Source organism: Ranitomeya imitator, chromosome 2 (assembly GCF_032444005.1).
Source record: "Ranitomeya imitator isolate aRanImi1 chromosome 2, aRanImi1.pri, whole genome shotgun sequence".
NCBI classification, from domain to species: Eukaryota; Metazoa; Chordata; class Amphibia; order Anura; family Dendrobatidae; genus Ranitomeya; species Ranitomeya imitator.
In genome coordinates this window covers 345,013,144-345,040,351 of record NC_091283.1, presented here as the reverse complement: position 1 = coordinate 345,040,351, position 27,208 = coordinate 345,013,144, and the positions used below count along the sequence as shown (strand labels likewise).

The window sequence follows — 27,208 nt, the reverse complement described above, 5'->3', positions numbered from 1 at the left end:
TCACATTTGGCACGGCACCTGTTCTCCCGACAACGGAGATTGCTGGCTCGCACTCACGCGTCTCCTCTCCGTACACTTTGTACACGCGGCTCTGCTCCATACACCTAGTACACATGTGGCTCTGCTCCGTTCACACACGGCTCTGCTACATCCACACTATAAACCCCTCCTGACCCCACACATAAACTTCCCCACATCCAGCACCATGAAGTCCTGAGACCCCTGATCATGTGACCCCTGACTCCTCCCCTCCTGTGACCTCATCACAGGTCCTGTGTGCACAGAGCAGCAATATATGCGGAGTGCGGCTCTGCAGGTGGAGGTAGGTGCTGGAGCACCCTTATTCTCTAATAGGATAAAATGGTGGTGTAATACATCCGGTCCCCTCCCTGAGTCCCTGCACCCGCAGAGCAGCACAACACATATTGGCTGCTTTGTGCTCACAGGACCTATGATGAGGTCACAGGATGGGAGGAGTCAGGGGGTCACGTGATCGGGAGGAGTCAGGGGTCACATGATTCGGAGGACCTCCTGTACAGGACTCTGCTGGTTGCCATGGCGCCGGAGGATGGTAAGTAAAGTGTATGTGTGAGGTCAGGAGGTGTTTATAGTGTGGATGTAGCAGAGCCACGTGTGTACGAGGTGTGCGGAGTGGAGCTGTGTGTGTACGAGGTGTACGGAGCGGAGCCGTGTGTGTACGAGGTGTACGGAGCAGAGTCTTGTGTGTGTGCAAGGTATACTCCGCTCCGCATACCTTGCACACACACACGGCTCCGCTCCGTACACCTCGTACACACATGGCTCCGCTCCATATACAATGCAATACATTGTGTATGGAGCGGAGCCGAGTGTACGAGGTGTATGGAGTGGAGCCGCGTGTGTACGAGGTGTACGGAGCGGAGCCGTGTGTGTACGAGGTGTACGGAGCGGAGCCGTGTGTGTACGAGGTGTACGGAGCGGAGCCATGTGTGTACGAGGTGTACGGAGCAGAGCAGTGTGTGTACGAGGTGTACCGAGAGGAGCCGCATGTGCAAGGTAACATAGTAACATAGTAACATAGTTAGTAAGGCCGAAAAAAGCCATTTGTCCATCCAGTTCAGCCTATATTCCATCATAATAAATCCCCAGATCTACGTCCTTCTACAGAACCTAATAATTGTATGATACAATATTGTTCTGCTCCAGGAAGACATCCAGGCCTCTCTTGAACCCCTCGACTGAGTTCGCCATCACCACCTCCTCAGGCAAGCAATTCCAGATTCTCACTGCCCTAACAGTAAAGAATCCTCTTCTATGTTGGTGGAAAAACCTTCTCTCCTCCAGACGCAAAGAATGCCCCCTTGTGCCCGTCACCTTCCTTGGTATAAACAGATCCTCAGCGAGATATTTGTATTGTCCCCTTATATACTTATACATGGTTATTAGATCGCCCCTCAGTCGTCTTTTTTCTAGACTAAATAATCCTAATTTCGCTAATCTATCTGGGTATTGTAGTTCTCCCATCCCCTTTATTAATTTTGTTGCCCTCCTTTGTACTCTCTCTAGTTCCATTATATCCTTCATGAGCACCGGTGCCCAAAACTGGACACAGTACTCCATGTGCGGTCTAACTAGGGATTTGTACAGAGGCAGTATAATGCTCTCATCATGTGTATCCAGACCTCTTTTAATGCACCCCATGATCCTGTTTGCCTTGGCAGCTGCTGCCTGGCACTGGCTGCTCCAGGTAAGTTTATCATTAACTAGGATCCCCAAGTCCTTCTCCCTGTCAGATTTACCCAGTGGTTTCCCATTCAGTGTGTAATGGTGATATTGATTCCTTCTTCCCATGTGTATAACCTTACATTTATCATTGTTAAACCTCATCTGCCACCTTTCAGCCCAAGTTTCCAACTTATCCAGATCCATCTGTAGCAGAATACTATCTTCTCTTGTATTAACTGCTTTACATAGTTTTGTATCATCTGCAAATATCGATATTTTACTGTGTAAACCTTCTACCAGATCATTAATGAATATGTTGAAGAGAAGAGGTCCCAATACCGACCCCTGCGGTACCCCACTGGTCACAGCGACCCAGTTAGAGACTATACCATTTATAACCACCCTCTGCTTTCTATCACTAAGCCAGTTACTAACCCATTTACACACATTTTCCCCCAGACCAAGCATTCTCATTTTGTGTACCAACCTCTTGTGCGGCACGGTATCAAACGCTTTGGAAAAATCGAGATATTTCTCATAAACCCATGCTGATATGGAGTTAAACAGTTATTCTCATTGAGATAATCCAGAATAACATCCCTCAGAAACCCTTCAAATATTTTACCAACAATAGAGGTTAGACTTACTGGCCTATAATTTCCAGGTTCACTTTTAGAGCCCTTTTTAAATATTGGCACCACATTTGCTATGCGCCAGTCCTGCGGAACAGATCCTGTCGCTATAGAGTCCCTAAAAATAAGAAATAATGGTTTATCTATTACATTACTTAGTTCCCTTAGTACTCGTGGGTGTATGCCATCCGGACCCGGAGATTTATCTATTTTAATCTTATTTAGCCGATTTCGCACCTCTTCTTGGGTTAGATTGGTGACCCTTAATATAGGGTTTTCATTGTTTCTTGGGATTTCACCTAGCATTTCATTTTCCACCGTGAATACCGTGGAGAAGAAGGTGTTTAATATGTTAGCTTTTTCCTCGTCATCTACAACCATTCTTTCCTCACTATTTTTTAAGGGGCCTACATTTTCAGTTTTTATTCTTTTACTATTGATATAGTTGAAGAACAGTTTGGGATTAGTTTTACTCTCCTTAGCAATGTGCTTCTCTGTTTCCTTTTTGGCAGCTTTAATTAGTTTTTTAGATAAAGTATTTTTCTCCCTATAGTTTTTTAGAGCTTCAATGGTGCCATCCTGCTTTAGTAGTGCAAATGCTTTCTTTTTACTGTTAATTGCCTGTCTTACTTCTTTGTTTAGCCACATTGGGTTTTTCCTATTTCTAGTCCTTTTATTCCCACAAGGTATAAACCGCTTACACTGCCTATTTAGGATGTTCTTAAACATTTCCCATTTATTATCTGTATTCTTATTTCTGAGGATATTGTCCCAGTCTACCAGATTAAGGGCATCTCTAAGCTGGTCAAACTTTGCCTTCCTAAAGTTCAGTGTTTTTGTGACTCCCTGACAAGTCCCCCTAGTGAAAGACAGGTGAAACTGTACAATATTGTGGTCGCTATTTCCTAGATGCCCGACCACCTGCAGATTTGTTATTCTGTCAGGTCTATTAGATAGTATTAGGTCTAAAAGTGCTGCTCCTCTGGTTGGATTCTGCACCAATTGTGAAAGATAATTTTTCTTGGTTATTAGCAGAAACCTGTTGCCTTTATGGGTTTCACAGGTTTCACTTTCCCAATTAATATCCGGGTAGTTAAAGTCCCCCATAACCAGGACCTCATTATGGGTTGCAGCTTCATCTATCTGCTTTAGAAGTAGACTTTCCATGGTTTCTGTTATATTTGGGGGTTTGTAACAGACCCCAATGAGAATTTTGTTACCATTTTTCCCTCCATGAATTTCGACCCTCCTGATGAGTGTAGCGAGTCTTCTGGCGAATGTGTGTTTCCCAGGTTTGTTGAGGTGTAGTCCATCTCTGGCGAGGAGTCCATCGTACCAGTAATTCACACCGTGGTCCAGGAATCCGAATCCTTGTTGTCTGCACCATCGTCTTAGCCAGTTGTTTGCATCAAGGATCCTGTTCCATCTCCTGGTGCCATGCCCGTCTACTGGAAGGATAGAAGAAAAAACTACCTGTGCATCCAGTTCCTTTACTTTCTTCCCCAACTCTTCAAAGTCTTTGCAGATTGTCGGTAGGTCTTTCCTTGCCGTGTCATTGGTGCCAACATGTATCAGAAGAAATGGGTGGACGTCCTTGGAGCTGAAGAGCTTTGGTATCCTATCGGTCACATCCTTGATCATCGCACCTGGAAGGCAGCATACTTCTCTTGCAGTTATGTCCGGTCTGCAGATGGCTGCTTCTGTGCCTCTCAGTAGGTGTACGGAGGTGTACGGAGCGGAGCCGTGTGTGTACGAGGTGTACGGAGCGGAGCCGTGTGTGTACGAGGTGTACGGAGCGGAGCCGTGTGTGTACGAGGTGTACGGAGCGGAGCCGTGTGTGTATGAGGTGTACCGAGAGGAGCCGCATGTGCAAGGTGTATGGAGCGGAGTCGTGTGTGTACGAGGTGTATGGAGCAGATGCTGGCTGAGTCGGATCGGAGCAGATATTGCTCCTCGCTCTGACACTGACTGGCACAGGAGACACGGAGGTCTTTATCAGTGGCATATCACAGCCGCAGCGACGTGAGCAGTCAGGGGCGCAGCTGGATGACACCATTTAGCGCCGGGGGAGTGGAAGCTGCCGGCTGCTGCGAGGGTGCGCGGTGAAAGGTGTGTGTGTGTGTGTAGTGATGGAGAAGGCAATGATGGGGTGGGGGTAACCATGGGTGGCAATTATACTGTACCCAGCATCGTGTGGGGCCATTATACTGTATGGACCATCACGTGGGGCAAGTATGCTGTACGCAGCATCATGTGTGGTCATTATACAGTATGGAGCATTATGTGTGGCCATTATACAGTATGGGGCACTGTGTGGCCATTATACAGTATGGAGCATCATGTGGAGCCATTATACAGTATGGAGCATCATGTGCGGCCATTATACAGTATGGAGCATCATGTGTGGCCATTATACAGTACGCAGCATCATGTGTGGCCATTATACAGTACGAAGCATCATGTGGGGCTATTATACTGTATGGAGCATCACGTGGGGCCAGTACACTGTACGCAACATCATTTGAGGTCATTATACAGTATGGAGCATCATGTGTTGCCATTATACAGTATGCAGCATCATGTGAGCCCATTATACTGTATGGAGCATCACATGGGGCCAGTACACTGTACATAGCATTATTTTGGGCCATTATACAGTATGGAGCATTATGTGTGGCCATTATACAGTATGCAACATCATGTGGGCCCATTATACTGTATGGAGCATCATGTGGGGCCAGTACACTGTACACAGCATCATTTGTGGCCATTATACAGTATGGAGTGTCATGTGGGGCCATTATACAGTATGGAGCATCACGTGGGGCCAGTACACTGTAAGCATCATCATTTGGGGCCATTATACAGTATGGAGTGTCATGTGGGGCCTTTATCCAGTATGGAGCATCATGTGTGGCCATTATACAGTATGGACCATCACATGGGGCCAGTACACTGTATGCAGCATCATTTGGGGCCATTATACAGTATGGAGCGTCATGTGTGGCCATTATACAGTATGGAGCATCACGTGGGGCCAGTACACTGTAAGCATCATCATTTGGGGCTATTATACAGTATGGAGCATCATGTGGGGCCATTATACAGTATGGAGCATCATGTGTGGCCATTATACAGTATGTAGCACTGTGTGACCATTTTTTTTTTGCTTATAATTATCGTTTATGAAACATTGAGATCAGAAGTGCTAAATGGGTGGGACTAGTTGTGAAATGGGTGTGGTCAGAGGCGTGGCTCAAAATTTGCTGCGGCGCGCTGCGCGCGCAGCTAACTTTGTCCCTCTTTCCCTTCTTCAAAAGTTGGGAGGTATGGTTAACCCATTAATCTGAGTTCATTGCATTAATTAAAGTCACCAGGGGATTTTCATATTGCTTTAGATAAATTCTGACTTTGACATTAGCAAACCTGTCTTCCTCATAGTCTCCGTGTGACTGGATTATTATGGAGAACTCAAAGTGCGGACATTATTTTTTTGTGCCATTGCCAAACGTGTTTCTGGTCAATCTGCATAAAAGTCAGCATTGCCGGATAGTTCCTGGAAAGACGAGCATTTGTAACCTCAAATGTCACTCCCCGATTTGGTGACACTGATTTTTCTGCTCTTTCAGTAAACTAGGAGTAGGCTTGGACTGGCCCACAGCACAACAGGGGAATCCTCCGGTGGGCCACCACCCTCGTATATGAACAATACTTGGCACTATATACAGGAATCACTATGTACAGACAGAGGCGACATCTTATTCATTTAACAATCTACCTAGCTCCTCGATTGATAATTGAGGTTAATGTCACATTTGCATGTAGCTGATAAGTGGGGCGATTGGAGTTGGTTATTGGTGGGCTATTGGCACCCCAGTCTGACACTGCCTACGAGGCAGACTGTACAGGACAAACTTTCTTTAGTCCTCAGAACGCAGATTTGTTCAGCACTTGATTTTCATAGTAATAAAATGGCCGTAGTGCAGCGAACAAAAAGGCAGATGCAGGAGGATCCCAGCTCAAAAGACACTTCCTGGCACTTATTTTCAAATCTCACATTTCAGTGGCTTATAATGAGCCTTTAACCCTTTCCCAGATCAGTATGTGTGTGCAGATCCCAAACATGTAGAGTTTGTTTTTTATTTTAAGTGGTGGAAAAAAAAATATGTGCTTATGTCGCCATTTTCCGACACACGTAGCTTTTTCATTTTGTGGATCTGGGGCTGGGTGAGGGTTTATTTTTTTATTGATACCATTTTCTGGTGCTCACTGGAGACTCTTACTGACCGGCATGGGGGTCTTCTGCAGACCACTGGCTGTCATGACAACCCATCGGTTTCCCTCGATCACGTGACCGGAGCGCCAATGTTCGGGATTTGTAATGCGTTTTCTGCCAACACGTGTTTTATGCCGCTTTCAGTGATTGTCATCGGCATTTAACTGGTTAACAGCTGCGAGCGGATCTCGGAACCACCCGTCGCTGTTAGAGGCACATGACAACTGATCAGGTCAGCTGTCATTTGCAAGGAAAGATGTGGGCTTACTGCCAGAACCTGCAACAAAGGCAGGGAAGCGACCATTGATATACCTATATGGTCTTGATGGGGTCAATGATAAAGCTAATGTAAAAAAAAAATAGTTATTTAAAAAAATATTTTTGCTATTTCAGGAGAGCAGTGAACTTTTTGATTACAAAGAGAGGATTTTAGTTTCAATTTTTTACATTGAGATATATATATATATATATATATATATATATATATACCACATATACTCGAGTATAAGCCGAGCCGAGTATAAGCCGACCCCCTAATTTTGCCACAAAAAACTGGGAAAACTTATTGACTCGAGTATAAGCCTAGGGTGGAAAATGCAGCATCTACCGGTGAATTTCAAAAATAAAAAAGATGCTCCATACCGTTCATTATTGCCCCATAAGATGCTCCATATAAAGCTGTGCCACATATAATGCTGCATACTGTTCATTATTGCCCCATAGATGCTCTGTATAAAGCTGTGCCACATATAATGCTCCATATTGTTAATTATTGCCCCATAGATGCTCCATATAAAGCTGTGCCATATATAATGCTCCATACTGTTCATTATTGCCCCATAGATGTGCCATAGAAAGCTCTGCCATATAGTGCTCTGCACCGTTCATTATTGCCCCATAGATGTGCCATATAAAGCTCTGCCATATAGTGCTCTGCACCGTTCATTATTGCCCCATAGATGTGCCATAGAAAGTTCTGCCATATAGTGCTCTGCACCGTTCATTATTGCCCCATAGATGTGCCATATAAAACTGTGCTACCGGTATATATAATGCTGCGGCTGCTGCAATAAAAAAAAATGACATACTCACCTCTCTAGCTTGCAGCTCCTCAGCGTCCCGTCCCGGCGTCTCTCCGCACTGACTGTTCAGGCAGAGGGCGGCGCGCACACTATACGTCCTCTGACCTGCACATTCACTGCAAGAGGACGCGAAGATGGAGCGGCGCCCGGCGTGTGGAACGTGGACAGGTGAATATGTAATACTTACCTGCTCCCGGCATCCCGCTCCTTCTCCCGGACAGCTGGTCTTTGGGTGCCGCAGCCTCTTCCTCTGTCAGCGGTCACTGGCACCGCTCATTAGAGGAATGAATATGCGGCTCCACCCCTATGGGAGTGGAGTCCATATTCATAAGTTTAATGAGCGGTACCACGTGACCGCTGAACAGGGGAAGAGCTGCAGCACCGAAGACCGTGGGATGGGCAGGGGGAGCGCCAGGAGCACTGGGACTAGGTAAGTATGCCTCAGACCTCTCTCCCCCTCACCCGCCGACCCCACCGCCGACCGTGACTCGAGTATAAGCCGAGAGGGGCACTTTCAGCCCAAAAATTTGGGCTGAAAATCTCGGCTTATATTCGAGTATATACGGTCTATATTGTAACAGCTGAAAAAAATCTGAATTTATTTATAATCCCAAAAGAGAGGACGTACTGTATTTATTCTCTGTATAAACTCTAGATGTATAAAGAGCTCAGCCTCATTATTGCTCTATGCCAATATCACAGCTGAAGTGATAGTATATTTTATGTCACATGAGTTTCACACCAACTCATTTTTGAATTTTTCTTTCCAATTAGGTTTGAAAAAAATTTCTGACCCGCCAAGGATGGATGGGGACAGGGACAAGATGGTGGAGAGGATATTACACCTCACCCTAGAGATCCTCTTCCGGCTTACTGGAGAGGTGAGAGATTCTGATGACGTCACATTACATCATTCTTATGTATGGGAATAACAGATGGACAGAACTGGAGAGGTGAAAACTCTGGAAATGTCTGTAGTAAGATTTATTAATGTGTCTCTTCATAACCAGGATTACACAGTAGTGAAGAAGAGTGAGCGCTGTCATGACCCTGTGTCTGAGGAATTGGGAAGATCCCTGAGCCCAATCATGGGGCCTCCACCTCACCCCCTGATACATGAGGACATTATTAATCAGAAGATCCTAGGACTCACCTACAAGATGATTGAGCTGCTGACTGGGGAGGTGACAGTGCTGGGAATTCTGGTACATTATACAGTAATGCTATGAAGGGATCGGGGGGATGACAGTATCATTGTATGTGTCAGGTTCCTATGAGGTGTCAGGATGTCACTGTCTATTTCTCCATGGAGGAGTGGGAGTATCTAGAAGGACACAAAGATGTTTACAAGGATGTCATCATGGAGGTTCCCCAGCCCCTCACATCACCAGGTAATAGACAGGACTAAATACAAACGGCCTATAATTATCTGTACGTAAAGAATGAATTCAGTCCCTGTATGTGTTTCCTCCAGCTCTATCCTGTAATTGGACAACACCAGAGAGATGTCCCCGTCCTCTTCTTCCACAGGACTGTAAACAAGAAGATCCCAGTGTTCCTCAGGATCATCAGGTAGATGGAGAGAAGGTGTCATGAGATCTCCCCTATGATGTGTAGACGGCTGTGAAGGTCTTGTGCTCATTCTTGTTTTATCCACCAGTATTATATGTTTTATACTTGTGTAATGAGAACGGTGGAGATGGCAGGATTAGAGCTGATCATAGATGTGACTTCTCCATCTGTCTCTGACTTCTACAATATTTCTTTCAGGGTGAAGATCTGACCCATATTAATACTACAGAGATATATGATGAGAGGTATAAAGAGGAGATTCCTACAGATAACCTCCCAGGTGAGTAGTAATCACTAAATGTAGATTCTTCTCATTCACTTTGTAGTCTATTGGTTCTTTTTTTATTGTATATTTTTTTCTCCTTGAGCCAAACTACATATTAACCCCTTAAGCCCCGAGGGTGGTTTGCACGTTAATGACCGGGCCAATTTTTACAATTCTGACCACTGTCCCTTTATGAGGTTATAACTCTGGAACGCTTTAACGGATCCCAGTGATTCTGACATTGTTTTCTTGTGACATATTGTACTTCATGGTAGTGGTAAAATTTATTCGATATAACTTGCGTTTATTTGTGAAAAAAACGGAAATTTGGCGAAAATTTAGAAAATTTTGCAATTTTCCAACTTTAAATTTTTATGCCCTTAAATCACAGAGATATGTCACGCAAAATACTTAATAAGTAACATTTCCCACATGTCTACTTTACATCAGTTAACATTTGTTAGGGAGTTATAAGGGTTAAAAGTTGACCAGCAATTTCTCATTTTTACAACACCATTTTTTTTTTAGAGACCACATCTCATTTGAAGTCATTTTGAGGGGTCTATATGATAGAAAATACCCAAGTGTGACACCATTCTAAAAACTGCACCCCTCAAGGTGCTCAAAACCACATTCAAGAAGTTTATTAACCCTTCAGGGGTTTCACAGGAATTTTTGAAATGTTTAAATAAAAATGAATATTTAACTTTTTTTCACACAAAATTTATTTCAGCTCCAATTTGTTTTATTTTACCAAGGGTAACAGGATAAAATGGATGCCAAACGTTGTTGTACAATCTGTCCTGAGTACGCTGATACCCCATATGTGGGGGTAAACCACTGTTTGGGCGCATGGCAGAGCTCGGAAGGAAAGGAGCGCCATTTGACTTTTCAATGCAAAATTGACAGGAATTGAGATGGGACGCCATGTTGCGTTTGGAGAGCCCCTGATGTGCCTAAACATTTGAACCCCTCACAAGTGACACCATTTTGGAAAGTAGACCCCTAAAGGAACTTATCTAGATGTGTGGTGAGCACTTTGACCCAACAAGTGCTTCACAGAAGTTTATAATGCAGAGCCGTAAAAATAAAAAATCTTATTTTTTCACAAAAATGATCTTTTCGCCCCCAATTTTTTATTTTCCCAAGGGTAAGAGAAGAAATTAGACCACAAAAGTTGTTGTGCAATTTGTCCTGAGTGCGATGATACCCCATATGTGGGGGTAAACCACTTTTTGGGCGCATAGCAGAGCTCGGAAGGGAAGGAGCGCCATTTGACTTTTCAATGCAAAATTGACTGGAATTAAGATGGGACGCCATGTTGGTTTGGAGAGCCCCTGATGTGCCTAAACATTAAAACCCACCACAAGTGACACCATTTTGGAAACTAGACCCCCTCAGGAACTTATCTAGATGTGTTTTGAGATCTTTGAACCCCCAAGTGTTTCACTACAGTTTATAACGCAGAGCCGTGAAAATAAAAATTCTTTTTTTTTTTCACAAAAATGATTTTTTAGCCCCCAGCTTTGTATTTTTACAAGGGTAACAGAATAAATTGGACCCCAAAAGTTGTTGTCCAATTTGTCCTGAGTACGCTGATACCCCATATGTGGGGGGGAACCACTGTTTGGGCGCATGGCAGAGCTCGGAAGGGAAGGAGCGCCATTTGGAATGCAGACTTAGATGGATTGGTCTGCAGGAGTCACGTTGCATTTGCAGAGCCCCTGATGTACTCAAACAGTACAAACCCCCCACAAGTGACCCCATATTAGAAACTAGACCTCCCAAGGAACTTATCTAGATGTGTTGTGAAAACTTTGAACCCCCAAGTGTTTCACTACAGTTTACAACGCAGAGCTGTGAAAATAAAAAATCCTTTTTTTTCCCACAAAAATGATTTTCCCAAGGATAACAAGAGAACTTGGACCCAAAAAGTTGTTGTCCAATTTGTCTCGAGTACGCTGATACCCCATATGTTGGGGTAAACCCCTGTTTGGGCGCACGGGAGAGCTCGGAAGTGAAGGAGCACTGTTTTACTTTTTCAATGCAGAATTGGCTGGAATTGAGATCGGACGCCATGTCGCGTTTGGAGAGCCCCTGATGTGCCTAAACAGTGGAAACCCCCCAATTATAACTGAAACCCTAATCCAAATGCACCCCTAACCCTAATCCCAACTATAACCCTAACCACACACCTAACCCTGACACACCCCTAATTCTAATCCCAACCCTAATCCCAACCGTAAATGTAATCCAAACCCTAGCCCTAACCCTAGCCCTAGCCCTAACCCTAACCCTAATGGGAAAATGGAAATAAATACATTTTTTTTAATTTTATTATTTTTCCCTAAGGCTAGGTTCACATTGCGTTAGGGAAATCCGTTTAGCGCTAGCGGATTGCGCTAACGCAATGTCTTTTTCTCTTACTCCCATGACGGCACCACGGAGAGAGGGATCCGCCCTCAGGGACAGGAAAACCACAGGTTAAAAAGGCGGGACCTCTCCTCCACCTCAGTTCGGTTTCCTGTCCCTGACTGGGAACCCACAATTACCCGACGTCGCGGGATACCGGGGACCATCTGGCCGAATTCAGGCAGCGGGGGGCCCTGCCGCGGTCGTAGGTGGAGGTTCTCCCTGAAGGCACAATCCGGGGTCGGCGGGCCTTGTACGAATGTGCAGGGAAGAGGCAGTGAAGAGGACACCAGTCTGCCTCTTTCCTTCAGCAGCAGCAGCTGGTAATAGGTAGCGGCGGCTACCTGGTATGTTACCGCCGGCTTAGGGCCCCGGGAGGAGGTGGCGGCGGTCACCAGCAGGAAGCGCCAACAGGAGACAGCAGCGGCGGCTGCTGCAAGGCTTCCGTCCCTCCTGGGAGCCGACAGGAGCACGCGCGCACGTGGGGCTGGCGGCGCATGTGCGGTGGTCATTTCCGGGTCGGCGCAGGGCACCTCTGGGAATCCGGATGCTGCTTTGCGCCGTATGCTACAATATGAAAGCGGAAGAAAAAGAACGCTAGGGGCGAAGCCGCTGATCAACAAGTTTCAAAAAAAAAAAAAAAAAAAGCAGCTAGCAGAGGAAACTGCAATCCCCGCAGAGAGAAACGCCCGCAGCAGCGCCATCACCCGCAGCGGAGACCGCAACAGCAGGGCGGACCTGTGCAATGCCACAACTCGGGATCCCAATGCAGCAGAGGCTCCAGCGGATCCGGGAGAAAATCAACGGTTCAAATGGAGGAGGCTTCCCCAAACACCAGAACCGGTATCTCCCCCTCATTAGGAGGGTAAGTGACCTCCGTGAATGTATATATTCCAAATAGGGATTCATTGTGGAAAGGCACATCGAAAATTAAACATAAAGTGTGCCCACTTTGCTCCACAAATTTACCCGCTACCTGGGTAAAGAAACTCTATGTGACATGCTTAGAGAACACCATAAGTGAAGAAACCCCAAGATTCACTTCTGATCTTAAGGACTTAATTAAGTCTCAAGTGAAAGATGCGCTGAAAAGCGTAAAAAACCGTAAAAGAAACGCAAGGCCAGACATAAATCCCAGGAGTCTAGCGTTAACTATAATTCAGATAGCTCTACGTCCTCCTTTGCATCCTCAAAGGGTGGAATCTTATGTTTGACGGACTAGAACAAAGGAATCGCAGGGCGTTCCTGTTAAATAAAAAATTCGGGCCCTAATAAAAAAGGAGTGGTAAAGACCAGATAAAAAAGTCTGTTAACACCTAAGAGAAAATACCCATTCGACCAAAATTAGATGTCGCAATTGCGAAGACCTCTAAAAAAAAAAAAAAAAAAATTTTTTGCATTGCCCTTTGAAAGCATAGGAAATCTCAAAGACCCTATGAATAAAAGGGCCGACATCTTCTTAGAAAAGGCTCCTGGGAAGCAGCTAGCGGGGGTTTAAATCCCGGGATAGCTGCTACATGTACTGCCAGAGCATGACTAGATCACCTGGAGACCCAATTAAAAGATAAGACTTCAAGAGAATCTATACTAGTCTCGGTGTCAGTAATGAGGGGGCCGCAGCATGTATAGCGAACTCCTCCATAAATTCAGTGAGACTGACAGCAAGATCAGCCTCATTCTCAAACGCAGCAAAAAGAGCGCTATGACTGAAGTGCTGGCCAGATGATCTACAAACTAAGGCCAAGCTTTGCTCCATACCATGTCAGGGCGAATTTTTATTCAGGCCTCCCTGGATGATATTCTTGGGAAAGCTGTGGACAAAGTAAAAAAAAAAAAAAAAAACCTTCCTAGGTTTTCCCAATCAGTCTCATAGACGGCCCTTTTCAAGGTTGAGGATGGGAGGATGAGATTTAAAGGCAGAGGCTTCATGTTTAACAAACAGGATAATAAGCGGCCCCAATGAAGGTGCGCCTCAGGTAGGAGGGAGACCGACATACTTTCTCCAAGTCGGAAAAAAAAAAAAAAAAAATCAGTAAACATAATCAAGACGGGTCTGAAGTTGAATTTCCATACGATGCCACATCATCAATTTGTCGCAACACCACAGAGGGAATCAGAGATCAAATAGCTGGCCATTCAAAAGTAAGTCTACAGTCTCCTTTTTGAAGAACGTCCTACAGGAGGTCCTACAGCAGGAGGGGACAACAGGTTTCTACTCCCCTCTTTTTCTATGGACAAAGCCAGATGGAATTTTCAGGACAATAATAAACCTGAAGAACTTAAACAAATACCTTATGATAGACAGCTTCAAGATGGAAACAATAAAATCATGTGTCAGAACCCTTCATCCGTCTTGCTTTATGACTGTAATAGACCTAAAGGACGCATACTACCATGTGCCGATCCATCCGGATCACCGAAAATATCTGAGTGGCGGTAGTGATGCAAGGGGAATTGAGGCATTATCAGTTCAAAGCTCTCCCCTTTGGTCTTGCCATAGCCCCGAGGGTGTTTAAAAAATTAATGGCAGAAGTGATGACTCACATAAGGGAACAAGAGGGGTTAATTGTTCCTTATCTGGACGACCTCCCAGTGATGGGCAGATCCTCTCTCCATTGCAGTTAGCAGTCGGACAAAGTGACGACAGCCCTATCAAATCTGGGTTGGGTTTTGAACCTAGAGATATCCAAAATTATCCCAACACAAGTACAGCAGTACTGGGGGACAATAATAGACTAAAAGAAAAAAAAAAAAGAGAGTCGTCTAACAGAGTTAAAAATTTCCAACATGACACAATTGGTGGAGCACTTATAACATTCTCCAGTCTTTTCTTTAAGGAAAGCAATGTCTATATTAGGATCGATGACAGCCTGCATCCCGACGATCCAGGGGGCTCAGTATCATTCCAGTGATCTCCAGTGGGAAATCCCACCTAGAGGGAGATTTAGGAAAGCGCTTGGAAAACTCCTCGCAGACAATGACTTCCCTAGCCTGGTGGATAGACTCGACCAATCTCGCCAGGGGGGTTCCATGGATATGGCCGGTCTCAGTAACCCTCACCACGGATGCAATTCCATGGGGTTGGGGAGCTCACGTAAAAGATCAAATTGCCCAGGGGCCATGGTCAGAGGGGGAAAGCTCTTCACTTCAAACATGAAAGAGTTTTTTGGCAGTAAATACGCGCTAGACCATTTCTTAGTTCCCCTCCGTTCCCATCACGTAAGGGTACTGACAGACAACAGGACGGTAGTGGCGTATTTGAATCACCAGGGGGGTACGAGGTCCCAATCCCTGATGGAAGTAACGAAATCCATTCTGTTACAAGCAGAATCCAACCTATCCTCCCTAACAGCCCTACTTATCAAAGGGTCAGAAAATCAGACAGCAGATTTCTTAGCAGAACACAGCTAAAACAGGGAATTAAACCAGCAAATATTCAATCACATAGTGGACCGTTGGGGGACCCCGGATATAGATCTATTCGAGAGCAGTCAACACCAGAAAACAGAGAAATTCTGTCCAATAAATCCACGGGGGAATCCAGAGACCCTAGACGCCTTTCTAATTCCCTGTAATTTCCAAATAACATACGCCTTTCCCCCGATAGCATTGATTCCATTAGTCCTGGGGAAATTCCAGGACGACAGAGCAAAGATGATCATGATAGCCCCTTTTTTGGCCAAAAAGAACGCGGTTCCCAAGGCTACGCCTAATGTCGGTAACAGACTCTTGGGTCCTCCCTGAATCTTCTGCGCCAGGGGCCAATAAACCATCCACAAGTAAAAAAAAAAAAAAAAAAAAACTTGCATATGGCAGCCTGGAATTTGAGAGGGAACTTTTGACCAGGAAGGGTTTTCTCCAAATTTAGTCTGAACTCTGTTAACCAGTAGGAACCGAGTAACTACCACTGCGTATGGCAAAGTCCTGGAAAAGATTCCTCTCTAATTCAGGTATCAGCTTATCGGGAGAGACCCCAGTTCAGGAAATACTAGAATTCCTCCAAAAAGGATTAGAGAAAGGCTTGGCAACGAGAACTCTAAAAGTTCAAGTCGCAGCATTGGGCGCCCTTTATAACTGTGACTGGGAAGGGAACACTAGATTAAAAGGTTCGATAAAGCTTTAACTAGATCTAGGCCAGTGGTACATCATACTACGCTTCCTGGGATCTGAACGTAGTACCTTCTGCACTAACCAAAGCGCCTTTTGAACCCTTATCAGGCTTCCTTAAAAATAGTTTCCCTGAAAACCTTCCTTCTGGTAGCACTAACCTCGGCTTGCAGGATCAGTGACTTACAGGCTCTATCAGCTTATCTGCCTCTAAACCAGATATAAAAGGACCGTGTAGTCTTTAAAACTGATCCATCCTCCCTTCCTAAAGTGGCATCACGCTTCCATAGATCCCAGGAGATATCCTTACCATGTTTTTGTCCAAACCCCAAAAAATAAAAAGGGGAAAAACCTTGCACACACTGGATGTGAAGAGATGTCTCACCCAATATATATATCAGCCATGAGGGAGTGTAGGAAAGGGAGGTCTCTGTTTGTCTGTTTTCAGGGGCCAAACAAAGGACACAAAGCATCAACAGCCACGTTGGCAAGATGGATATGGGACGCCATTGCCCTGTCATACACCTCATCCAAGGAAGCCACTCCAGAAGGAATTAAGGCTCATTCAACAAGATTGGTGGCGACCTCTTGGGCAGAGCGAGCTGGAGCATCACTTGACCAGATATGTAGAGCAGCCACTTGGTCCTCTTCCTCTACTTTCTTTAAGCACTACCAGCTTGACCTATCTTCCTCTTCAGATTTAACCTTCGGGGGAAGGGTTCTGGAGGCAGTAATCCCACCCTAAAACTCACATCCTATGAAATTCTCTCCGTGGTGCCGTCATGGGAGTAAGAGAATATCGTAGTTACTCACCGATAACGGTATTTCTCTGATCCCATGACTGCACCCGTATATTCCCTCCCTTCACATATGGGTGTGCACACTTCTAGTTAGCCATTAATGCTTAGCCACGCGGTGGGGAAAAAAAAAAAAAAAATTTTTTAATAACAATATAATGATGATAAACGATGACTTGAAAGACTTTCTGTGTGTGTAAATAACTACTTAAGTTACAGATGAAGTCCTGTCAAGGATCTATAAAACAAACTGAGGTGGAGGAGAGGTCCCGCCTTTTTAACCTATGGGTTTCCTGTCCCTGAGGGCGGATCCCTCTCTCCGTGGTGCCGTCATGGGATCAGAGAAATACCGTTATCGGTGAGTAACTACGATATTAGGTGTCGCGTTTAGTGGTCGCGTTAACGTCCCCGCTCTTGAAGATCGGGGATCGGACCTCGGGCGCGCCGCGGACGCTGCAAGCAGCGTCCGAGGCGCGCCACAAAAGAACGGCACCTTGCTAGCGCGAGCCGAAAATGGCACGCTCTAGCGATACGCTACACCCGAAAATCACATTGCTGTCAATGGGTGTGCTAACGGACCCGTTGCACGGGGTTAATTGTGACATTTTCGCCGTGCAACGCTGTCCGTTAGCGTTAACCAATTAACGCAATGTGAACCTAGCCTAACTAAGGGGGTGATGAAAGTATTCAAGAATCACCCGGCACTCAAAAATTGTGAAAAGTTACAAATACAGTTTATTATTATCCAGACATAGAACCAGTATGTTGAACATTTTCGGTCCCAGATGGACCTTCTTCAGAACAGTTCAATTTATCTGGAATGGAAGGATAATGCACTGGTGGCGTGCTAGGTCGCCGAGGACAGCACGCTTCCCCTCGGCGACCTAGCACGCCACCAGTGCTGCTGCTTCACCACGTGCTGACCTCCGGATCTCTGTAGCGCCGCTGTGCACTACACACCCCAGATGTACACATTGCATTTAGTGTGGTGATAGCCAGTACATTGTCAGAGGGATCCCCCTACTGGCCATACGCATTATCCTTCCATTCCAGATAAATTGAACTGTTCTGAAGAAGGTCCATCTGGGACCGAAAACGTTCAACATACTGGTTCTATGTCTGGATAATAATAAACTGTATTTGTAACTTTTCACAATTTTTGAGTGCCGGGTGATTCTTGAATACTTGTGACTGAGGGTTGGATACCCTACTCGAGCACCAAAACTCATATCCTCACAGAGTGCCGTGTTTATCTATTTTTAAGGGGGTGATGAAGGGGGGTTTGATTTACTTTTATAGCGTTTTTTATATCAGATTTTTATGATTGGCAGCCGTCACACACTAAAAGACGCTTTTTATAGCAAAAAAGTTTTTGCGTCTCCACATTTTGAGACCTATAATTTTTCCATATTTTGGTACACAGAGTCATGTGAGGTCTTGTTTTTTGCGGGACGAGTTGACGTTTTTATTGGTAACATTTTCGGACACGTGACAGTTTTTGATCGCTTTTTATTCCGATTTTTTTTGAGGCAGAATGACCAAAAACCAGCTATTCATGAATTTCTTTTGGGGGAGGCGTTTATACCGTTCCGCGTTTGGTAAAATTGATGAAGCAGTTTTATTCTTCGGGTCAGTACGATTACAGCGATACCTCATTTATATCATTTTTTTTATGTTTTGGCGCTTTTATACGATAAAAGCTATTTTATAGAAAAAATAATTTTTTTGGCATCGCTTTATTCTGAGGACTATAACTTTTTTATATTTTTGGTTATGATGCTATATAGCAGCTCGTTTTTTGCGGGACAAGTGTTGTGAATTCTGTGGCAGAATCTGAGCCGGCGGGTATCCTCAAAGAGGGAGTAATTGTGTCTGCCATCTCCCCTGATTTGCGGCGGGTGCTGCAAAAATTTCAGGCTAATAAACCTGATCGTTGCCCAGCGGAGAAACTGTTTGTCCCTGATAGGTGGACGAATAAAGTTATCTCTGAGGTTCATTGTTCGGTGTTGGCTGGTCATCCTGGAATCTTTGGTACCAGAGAGTTAGTGGCTAGATCCTTTTGGTGGCCATCTCTGTCGCGGGATGTGCGTTCTTTTGTGCAGTCCTGTGGGATTTGTGCTCGGGCTAAGCCCTGCTGTTCTCGTGCCAGTGGGTTGCTTTTGCCCTTGCCGGTCCCGAAGAGGCCTTGGACACATATCTCTATGGATTTTATTTCAGATCTTCCCGTCTCTCAAAAGATGTCAGTCATTTGGGTGGTCTGTGATCGCTTCTCTAAGATGGTCCATTTGGTACCCTTGTCTAAATTACCTTCCTCCTCTGATTTGGTGCCATTGTTCTTCCAGCATGTGGTTCGTTTACATGGCATTCCAGAGAATATCGTTTCTGACAGAGGTTCCCAGTTTGTTTCGAGGTTTTGGCGAGCCTTTTGTGGTAGGATGGGCATTGACTTGTCTTTTTCCTCGGCTTTCCATCCTCAGACTAATGGCCAGACCGAACGAACCAATCAGACCTTGGAAACATATCTGAGATGCTTTGTTTCTGCTGATCAGGATGACTGGGTGTCCTTTTTGCCTTTGGCTGAGTTCGCTCTTAATAATCGGGCCAGCTCGGCTACCTTGGTTTCGCCGTTTTTCTGCAACTCTCGGTTCCATCCTCGTTTCTCTTCAGGGCAGGTTGAGTCTTCGGACTGTCCTGGTGTGGATACTGTGGTGGACAGGTTGCAGCAGATTTGGACTCATGTAGTGGACAATTTGACCTTGTCCCAGGAGAAGGCTCAACGTTTCGCTAATCGCAGACGCTGTGTGGGTCCCCGACTTCGTGTTGGGGATTTGGTTTGGATATCTTCTCGTCATATTCCTATGAAGGTTTCCTCTCCTAAGTTTAAACCTCGTTTCATTGGTCCGTATAGGATTTCTGAGGTTCTTAATCCTGTGTCTTTTCGTCTGACCCTTCCAGATTCTTTTTCCATACATAACGTATTCCATAGGTCATTGTTGCGGAGATACGTGGCACCTATGGTTCCATCTGTTGATCCTCCTGCCCCGGTTTTGGTGGAGGGGGAGTTGGAGTATATTGTGGAGAAGATTTTGGATTCTCGTGTTTCAAGACGGAAACTCCAGTATCTGGTTAAGTGGAAGGGTTATGCTCAGGAAGATAATTCCTGGGTCTTTGCCTCTGATGTCCATGCTCCCGATCTTGTTCGTGCCTTTCATATGGCTCATCCTGGTCGTCCTGGGGGCTCTGGTGAGGGTTCGGTGACCCCTCCTTAAGGGGGGGTACTGTTGTGAATTCTGTGGCAGAGCTCCCTCCTGTGGTCACAAGTGGTACTTCGGCTGATTCTCTCTGTGAGCTTCCGTTGGTGGAGGAAAGTGGTACTGCGGCTTCTGAGTTTCCTTCCTCAGGTGATGTGGTGAAGTCGTTAGGTGCTGCTCTATTTAACTCCACCTAGTGCTTTGATCCTGGCCTCCAGTCAATGTTCTAGTGTTGGACCTGTTTCCTCCTGGATCGTTCCTGTGGCCTGCTGCTCTGCATAGCTAAGTTCTGCTTTGCTATTTTGTTTGCTGTTTTTTTCTGTCCAGCTAGTCTATTTGTTTTTTCCTGCTTGCTGGAAGCTCTGGGACGCAGAGGGTGTACCTCCATGCCGTTAGTTCGGTACGGAGGGTCTTTTTGCCCCCTTTGCGTGGTTTTTGTAGGGTTTTGTGTTGACCGCAAAGTTACCTTTCCTATCCTCGCTCTGTTCAGAAAGTCGGGCCTCACTTTGCTAAATCTATTTCATCTCTACGTTTGTCTTTTCATCTTAACTCACAGTCATTATATGTGGGGGCTGCCTTTTCCTTTGGGGTATTTCTCTGAGGCAAGGTAGGCTTATTTTCTATCTTCAGGCTAGCTAGTTTCTCAGGCTGTGCCGAGTTGCATAGGGAGCGTTAGGCGCAATCCACGGCTGCCTCTAGTGTGGTTGGAGAGGATTAGGGATTGCGGTCAGCAGAGTTCCCACGTCTCAGAGCTCGTTCAATGTTTTTGGGTTATTGTCAGGTCACTGTATGTGCTCTGACCTCTATGTCCATTATCATAACAGACAAGATGACGTTTTCAGAGGTACCATGATTATTTATATCCGTCTTTTTGATCGCGTGTTATTCCACTTTTTGTTCAGCGTTATGATAATGTTTTTTGGCTCGTTTTTTTTTTTTTTCTTATGGTGTTCACTGAAGGGGTTAACTAGTGGGCCAGTTTTATAGGTTGGGTCGTTACGGACACGGCGATACTAAATATGTGTACTTTTATTGTTTTTTTTGTTTTTTTTAGATAAAGAAATGTATTTATGGGAATAATATTTTTTTTTTCTTCTTTATTTAGGATTTTTTTTTTTTTTTACACGTGTGGAAATTTTTTTTTTTACTTTTTCACTTTGTCCCAGGGGGGGACATCACAGATCACCGATCTGACAGTGTGCACAGCACTCTGTTAGATCGGTGATCTGACATACAGCCGGGCAGGATTAGAGCTGCAGCTGCAGCCTGATCCTGACCCAGAAATGCTCCCTGCAGGACCCGGATGCAGCCCCGCGGCCATTTTGGATCCGGGGCCTGCAGGGAGAAGACGCTCGGTACACGGTGAGTACATTACCGTGTACCGATCGTCTCAGGGAAGCACGCAGGGAGCCCTCTCCCTGCGCGATGCTTCCCTGCACCGGCGGCACACCGCGATCATCTTTGATCGCGGTGTGCCGGGGGTTAATGTGCCGGGAGCGGTCCGTGACCGCTCCTGGCACATAGTGCCGGATGTCAGCTGCGATAGGCAGCTGGCGATCGGCCGCGCTCCCCCCGTGAGCGCGGCCGATCGCATATGACGTACTATCCCGTCACTGGGAATTAAGTACGTCATATGGGATTAAGGGGTTAAATATGATTTGAATATGTAATTCTGTTTATCAGTGGTAACACATGTAAAATACAGCTGGAAGATAGACATAACATTTTTATATGTGACTGAAGTTTGTTTCTTCACCATCAGCTGAGAACTTTGTAAAATAGTGAATGATGGAACACCCTTAGAGATGTTTTGAAACAGTCCCAGTAGGGATTGCACTAAGTATATTGGGCCTCTCTGGTACTAACATTCACTTGGAACAGTCTAGATATCTTGAATCCAGTACCTCACGTCTGCTGTCTGGTGTTTGACATTGCTTCCTTATGTTTGGTTGGTGTTTGGCCTGCAGCCTCTGCCTCATGCCATGGCTTGGTGGAGATATTTTTGCTTTCTGACTTGGTTTAACCTTTGGCGTTGTGATTTGGCTTGTTTTAGTTTTTATGTTTTGGCTTTGCTTAGTTTAGCCTTTTTTTGGGGGCCCTGGGTCAGCGTTCGGCTTTTTAGCTTGAGTTAGCTTTTAGCCTGATGGCATGATTTAGCCTTTGGCTATGTGGCTTGATTTGGATTAGCCTCCTAGCTTAGTGTGAACTACTGTTTCTTGATGTGGTTGTGGACTGCTGCCTCATTGTTCTAACTGCACAATGTCTTATGACTTTCTTGTGGCCTGTTTATTTCTGTGTCAAGAGATCATCACTACAGGGCAACTGACCTTGTGCCTGGTAGTCCAACCCAATGATTAGCAGCTCTTTCTCAATATACATGGTGCACGTATCTGGGTGGCGTTATCCACAGCTCAACAACTGAGCTCAGGTAGATGAGCAGCAAAGAAAACTAACTCTGTCATAGTTGTTGCACCTAGTAAACTAAGTGATACATCATTGGAATCGGGGTCTCTGTCCCTACTTCATTCTGATTCTGCTGTCAGATTACATAGCAAAAACCGCTGACATATTCCATTTAAAGCCATGGCTTCTTTCTACCTGATCATACTACCCTTCCCTGCTTTGTGCTAAAGTGTGGCTGTCTGGGAGCGTGTGAAACAGACAAACACTACGTAATATCACTGATCTACAGGTGACTTTTATGATTTCCTACTGAGTAATTTACTAGGAAGGGTTGATGATAGGCAGATTTACATTTTTTAGGAAGTTGAATTAAATGCAGAAGACAGAAACTTCTGTCTGTTAAATTGTGATGTGTCACAGCTGCCTTCATCCGTTAATAAATAGACACCTGGCTAAATAACCTGTAATTCTTATCGAAAACTTATTTATAGAAATTGTTTTTAAAAAAATCTATATAATTTCAAGGTAATATGATTTAAACATTAATAAAAATTAGTTTACTTTTAGCAGATGACTGTGCTCGGAACCAAGAAGGACATCAAATATCTTCAGATATTAAAGAAAGTGATCAAGGAATCAAATATAATACATATGGAGAGCATGCCATTATCCCGTATGAGAGCTCAACACTTCACACCAAAGAACTATCATCTTATCCTGTTCAGTTGGTCCTACCTTCATCGCAGACTGGGAAGCAAAATCAAAGAGTTTATACAGGAATTAGGCCATACTCATGTTCAGAATGTGGGAAATGCTTCAAAGATAAATACAAACTTGTGATACATCAGCAAATTCACACAGGGGAGAAGCCATATTCATGCTCAGAATGTGGGAAATGTTTTAGGCAGAAAGGATATTTTGTTCAACATCAAAGAATTCACACAGGAGAGAAGCCTTATTTATGTACAGAATGTGGGAAATGTTTTAGACAGAAATCAGATCTTAATAGACATCGCAGACTTCACACAGGTGAGAAACAATTTGAATGTTCACAGTGTGGTAAATCTTTTAAAGAGAAGGTAGGTTTAGTGGCACATCAAAAAAGTCACACAGGGGAGAGACCATTTTCATGCACAGAATGTGGGAAGTGTTTTACCCTGAAATCACATCTTGTTATACACCAGAGAGTTCACACAGGAGAGAAGCCATACTCATGTTCTGAATGTGGGAAATGTTTTAGCCAGAGATCTGGTTTGGTTAGGCATCAAAAAAGTCACACAGGGGAGAAGCCGTATTCATGCTCAGAATGTGGTAAATGTTATAAGTTGAAACCAAATCTTGTTGAACATCAAAGAGTTCACACAGGGGAGAGGCCTTTTTTATGTTCAGAATGTGGGAAATGTTTTAGTCAGCCATCAGTTTTTTTAAGACATAAGAGAATTCACACAAAAAAGAAACTATTTTGATGTTTACAATGGGGTAAATCTTTAAGCCATATACTTGTTCTAAATGTGGGAAATTTTGTTCTTAAAAATCATATAGGAATAAAAATCAGTAGAATCACTTCTTAGACATCAAAGAACTCATAAATAACATTTTTTTTTCTTTTTGAAATGTTTTGGGTGCTTTTTTAATGATCTGGAATGAAATGATTAACATCCGAGAGACATCCTAAGGCTGGAGTCACACTTCTGTAAAATACGGCCAAGTGCTATGTGAGAAAACATTGCATAGCACTCAACCCAATGTTACTCTATGGGGCAGTTCACATCAGCTTTTTTTTTCTCAGGTGTATTTGACGTGCGTGTGAAATCGCAGCATGCTGTGATTGGCACTGAGACTCGGCCTAGACTCTCCAGTGCAAGCCTATGAGTGCAAGAAAAATATCGTACAGCAATTGAACCTTGCAAGTGCTGTTCGATTTTTTTACGTACTAATGTCTTTTGAAAAGCCAGAAATTCATCTGCCGCATACAGTAAAATCACAGAGTGACAGGTTAGAATACAGTAGATATATACACATAGAATACATAGTTATATAAATGTCAGTGACATATATATACAGTACAGACCAAAAATTTGGACACACCTTCTCATTTAAAGTTTTTTTCTGTATTTTCATGACTATGAAAATTGTACATTCACACAGAAGGCATCAAAACTATGAATTAAAACATGTGGAATTATATACTTAACAAAAAAGTGTGAAACAACTGAAATTATGTCTTATATTCTAGGTTCTTCAAAGTAGCCACCTTTTGCTTTGACTGCTTTGGCATTCTCTTGATGAGCTTCAAGAGGTAGTCACCGGGAATGGTTTTCACTTCACAGGTGTGCCCGGTCAGGTTTAATAAGTGGGATTTCTTGCCTTATAAATGGGGTTGGGACTATCAGTTGTGTTGTGCAGAAGTCTGGTGGATACACAGCTGATAGTCCTACTGAATAGACTCTTAGAATTTGTATTATGGCAAGAAAAAAGAGGCTAAGTAAAGAAAAATGAGTGGCCATCATTATTTTAAGAAATGAAAGTCAGTCAGTCTGAAAAATTGGGAAAACTTTGAAAGTGTCCCCAAGTGCAGTGGAAGAAACCATCAAGTTCTACAAAGAAACTGGCTCACATGAGGACCGCCCCAGGAAAGGAAGACCAAGAGTCACGTCTGCACCTGAGGGTAAGTTTATTCTAGTTACCAACCTCAGAAATCGCAGGTTAACAGCAGCTCAGATTAGAGACCAGGTCAATGCCACACAGAGTTCTAGCAGCAGACACATCTCTACAGCAACTGTTAAGAGGAGACTTTGTGCAGCAGGCCTTCATGGTAAAATAGCTGCTAGGAAACCACTGCTAAGGACAGGCAACAAGCAGAAGAGACTTGTTTGGGCTAAAGAACACAAGGAATGGACATTAGACCAGTGGAAATCTGTGCTTTGGTCTGATGAGTCCAAATTTGAGATCTTTGGTTCCAACCACCGTGTCTTTGTATGAAGCAGAAAAGGTGAACAGATGGACTCTACATGCCTGGTTCCCACCGTGAAGCATGGAGGAGGATGTGTGATGGTGTGGGGGTGCTTTGCTGGTGACACTGTTGGGGATTTATTCAAAATTGAAGGCATGCTGAACCAGCATGGCTACCACAGCATCTTGCAGCAGCATGCTATTCCATCCGGTTTGCGTTTAGTTGGACCATTTATTTTTCGACAGGACAATGACCCCAAACACACCTCCAGGCTGTGTAAGGGCTATAAGACCAAGAAGGAGAGTGATGGGGTGCTACACCAGATGACCTGGCCTCCACAGTCACCAGACCTGAACCCAATCGAGATGGTTTGGGGTGAGCTGAGCCGCAGAGTGAAGGTAAAAGGGCCAACAAGTACTAAGCATCTCTGGGAACTCCTTCAAGATTGTTGGAAGACCATTTCCGGTGACTACCTCTTGAAGCTCATCAAGAGAATGCCAAGAGTGTGCAAAGCAGTCATCAAAGCAAAAGGTGGCTACTTTGAAGAACCTAGACTATAAGACATAATTTCAGTTGTTTCACAGTTTTTTGTTAAGTATATAATTCCACATGTGTTAATTCATAGTTTTGATGCCTTCAGTGTGAATGTACAATTTTCATAGTCATGAAAATACAGAAAAATCTTTAAATGAGGTGTGTCCAAACTTTTGGTCTGTATTGTATATACAGTATATATATCTACTAAATAATTGTCTAAGGGTCACTTCCGTCTGTCTTTCTGTCGGTCACAGATATTGATTGGTCGCGGCATCTGTCTGTCATGGAAATCCAAGTCGCTGATTGGTCGCGGCAAAACAACCACGACCAATCAGCGACCGGCACAGTCCGGCGGAAAAATGGCCGCTTCTTCCTCCCCGCAGAAAGTGGCCGGTGCCCGCTCCATACTCCCCTCCAGTCAGCCCTCACACAGGGTTAACGTCAGCGTTAATGGACCGCGGTGTAACGCACTCCATTAACGCAGCTATTAACCCTGTGTGACCAACTTTTTACTATTGATGCTGCGTATGCTGTTATGATCTGGTGATTAAGGAGCGACATGCGACTAGCTCTGAGCAGGTGGTAACTATACTGACCGCAGTCCCTAAGCTCGACACAACACTAGAAGTAGCCGTGGAATGCTCCTAACTCTGCCTAGGCATCTCGTCACAGCCTAAGAGCTAACTACCCCTAAAGATAGAAGCAGGAAAACTATCTTGCCTCAGAGAAAATCCCCAAAGGATAGATTAGCCCCCCACAAGTAATGACTGTGAGAGGAGAAGGAAATGACATACGTAGTATGAAACAAGATTAAGCACAGAAGGCCACTTCTAGCTAGATAGAAATAGTACAGGACAGAACGCTGTGCGGTCAGTAATAAAAACTAGAAAAAGTCCACCGCAGAGGAATGCAAAAATCTCCACACCTGACTAAAGGTGTGGAGGGCAAAGTCTGCTGCCTAGAGCTTCCAGCCTAGCTGAATAGATCCATACTGATAAGCTGGACAAATGAACAAAACATAGAAAGTGCTGAACAACAAAGTCCACAACAAGTGAACTGCAAAAGGACAAGCAAGGACTTAGCTTTTGCTGAACTGGTCAGAGTGTGAGGAAAATCCTAAGAGCAATGACTCCAGGCAGGAACAATTGACAACTGGCATTGAATGAGGGATAAGGCCAGACTAATATAGCCGAGCCAGAAAGACGATCAGTGAAAAC

General features: G+C 44.5%; 1 protein-coding gene across 1 annotated transcript in view; it reads left to right on the top strand.

Moving 5' to 3' along the window:
- Positions 1-317: 317 nt before the first annotated feature.
- Positions 318-27,208, top strand: part of LOC138666523 (zinc finger protein 850-like) — a 115,572-nt gene continuing 88,681 nt past the window's right edge. The window contains exons 1-7 of the mRNA XM_069754738.1: positions 318-571; positions 8,469-8,575; positions 8,705-8,878; positions 8,962-9,085; positions 9,169-9,266; positions 9,465-9,546; positions 23,069-23,961. Of these exons, the coding sequence (XP_069610839.1) occupies positions 556-571; positions 8,469-8,575; positions 8,705-8,878; positions 8,962-9,085; positions 9,169-9,266; positions 9,465-9,546; positions 23,069-23,961 (1,494 nt within the window). The 5' untranslated portion in view covers positions 318-555. The remainder of the gene's footprint in view (positions 572-8,468; positions 8,576-8,704; positions 8,879-8,961; positions 9,086-9,168; positions 9,267-9,464; positions 9,547-23,068; positions 23,962-27,208) is intronic.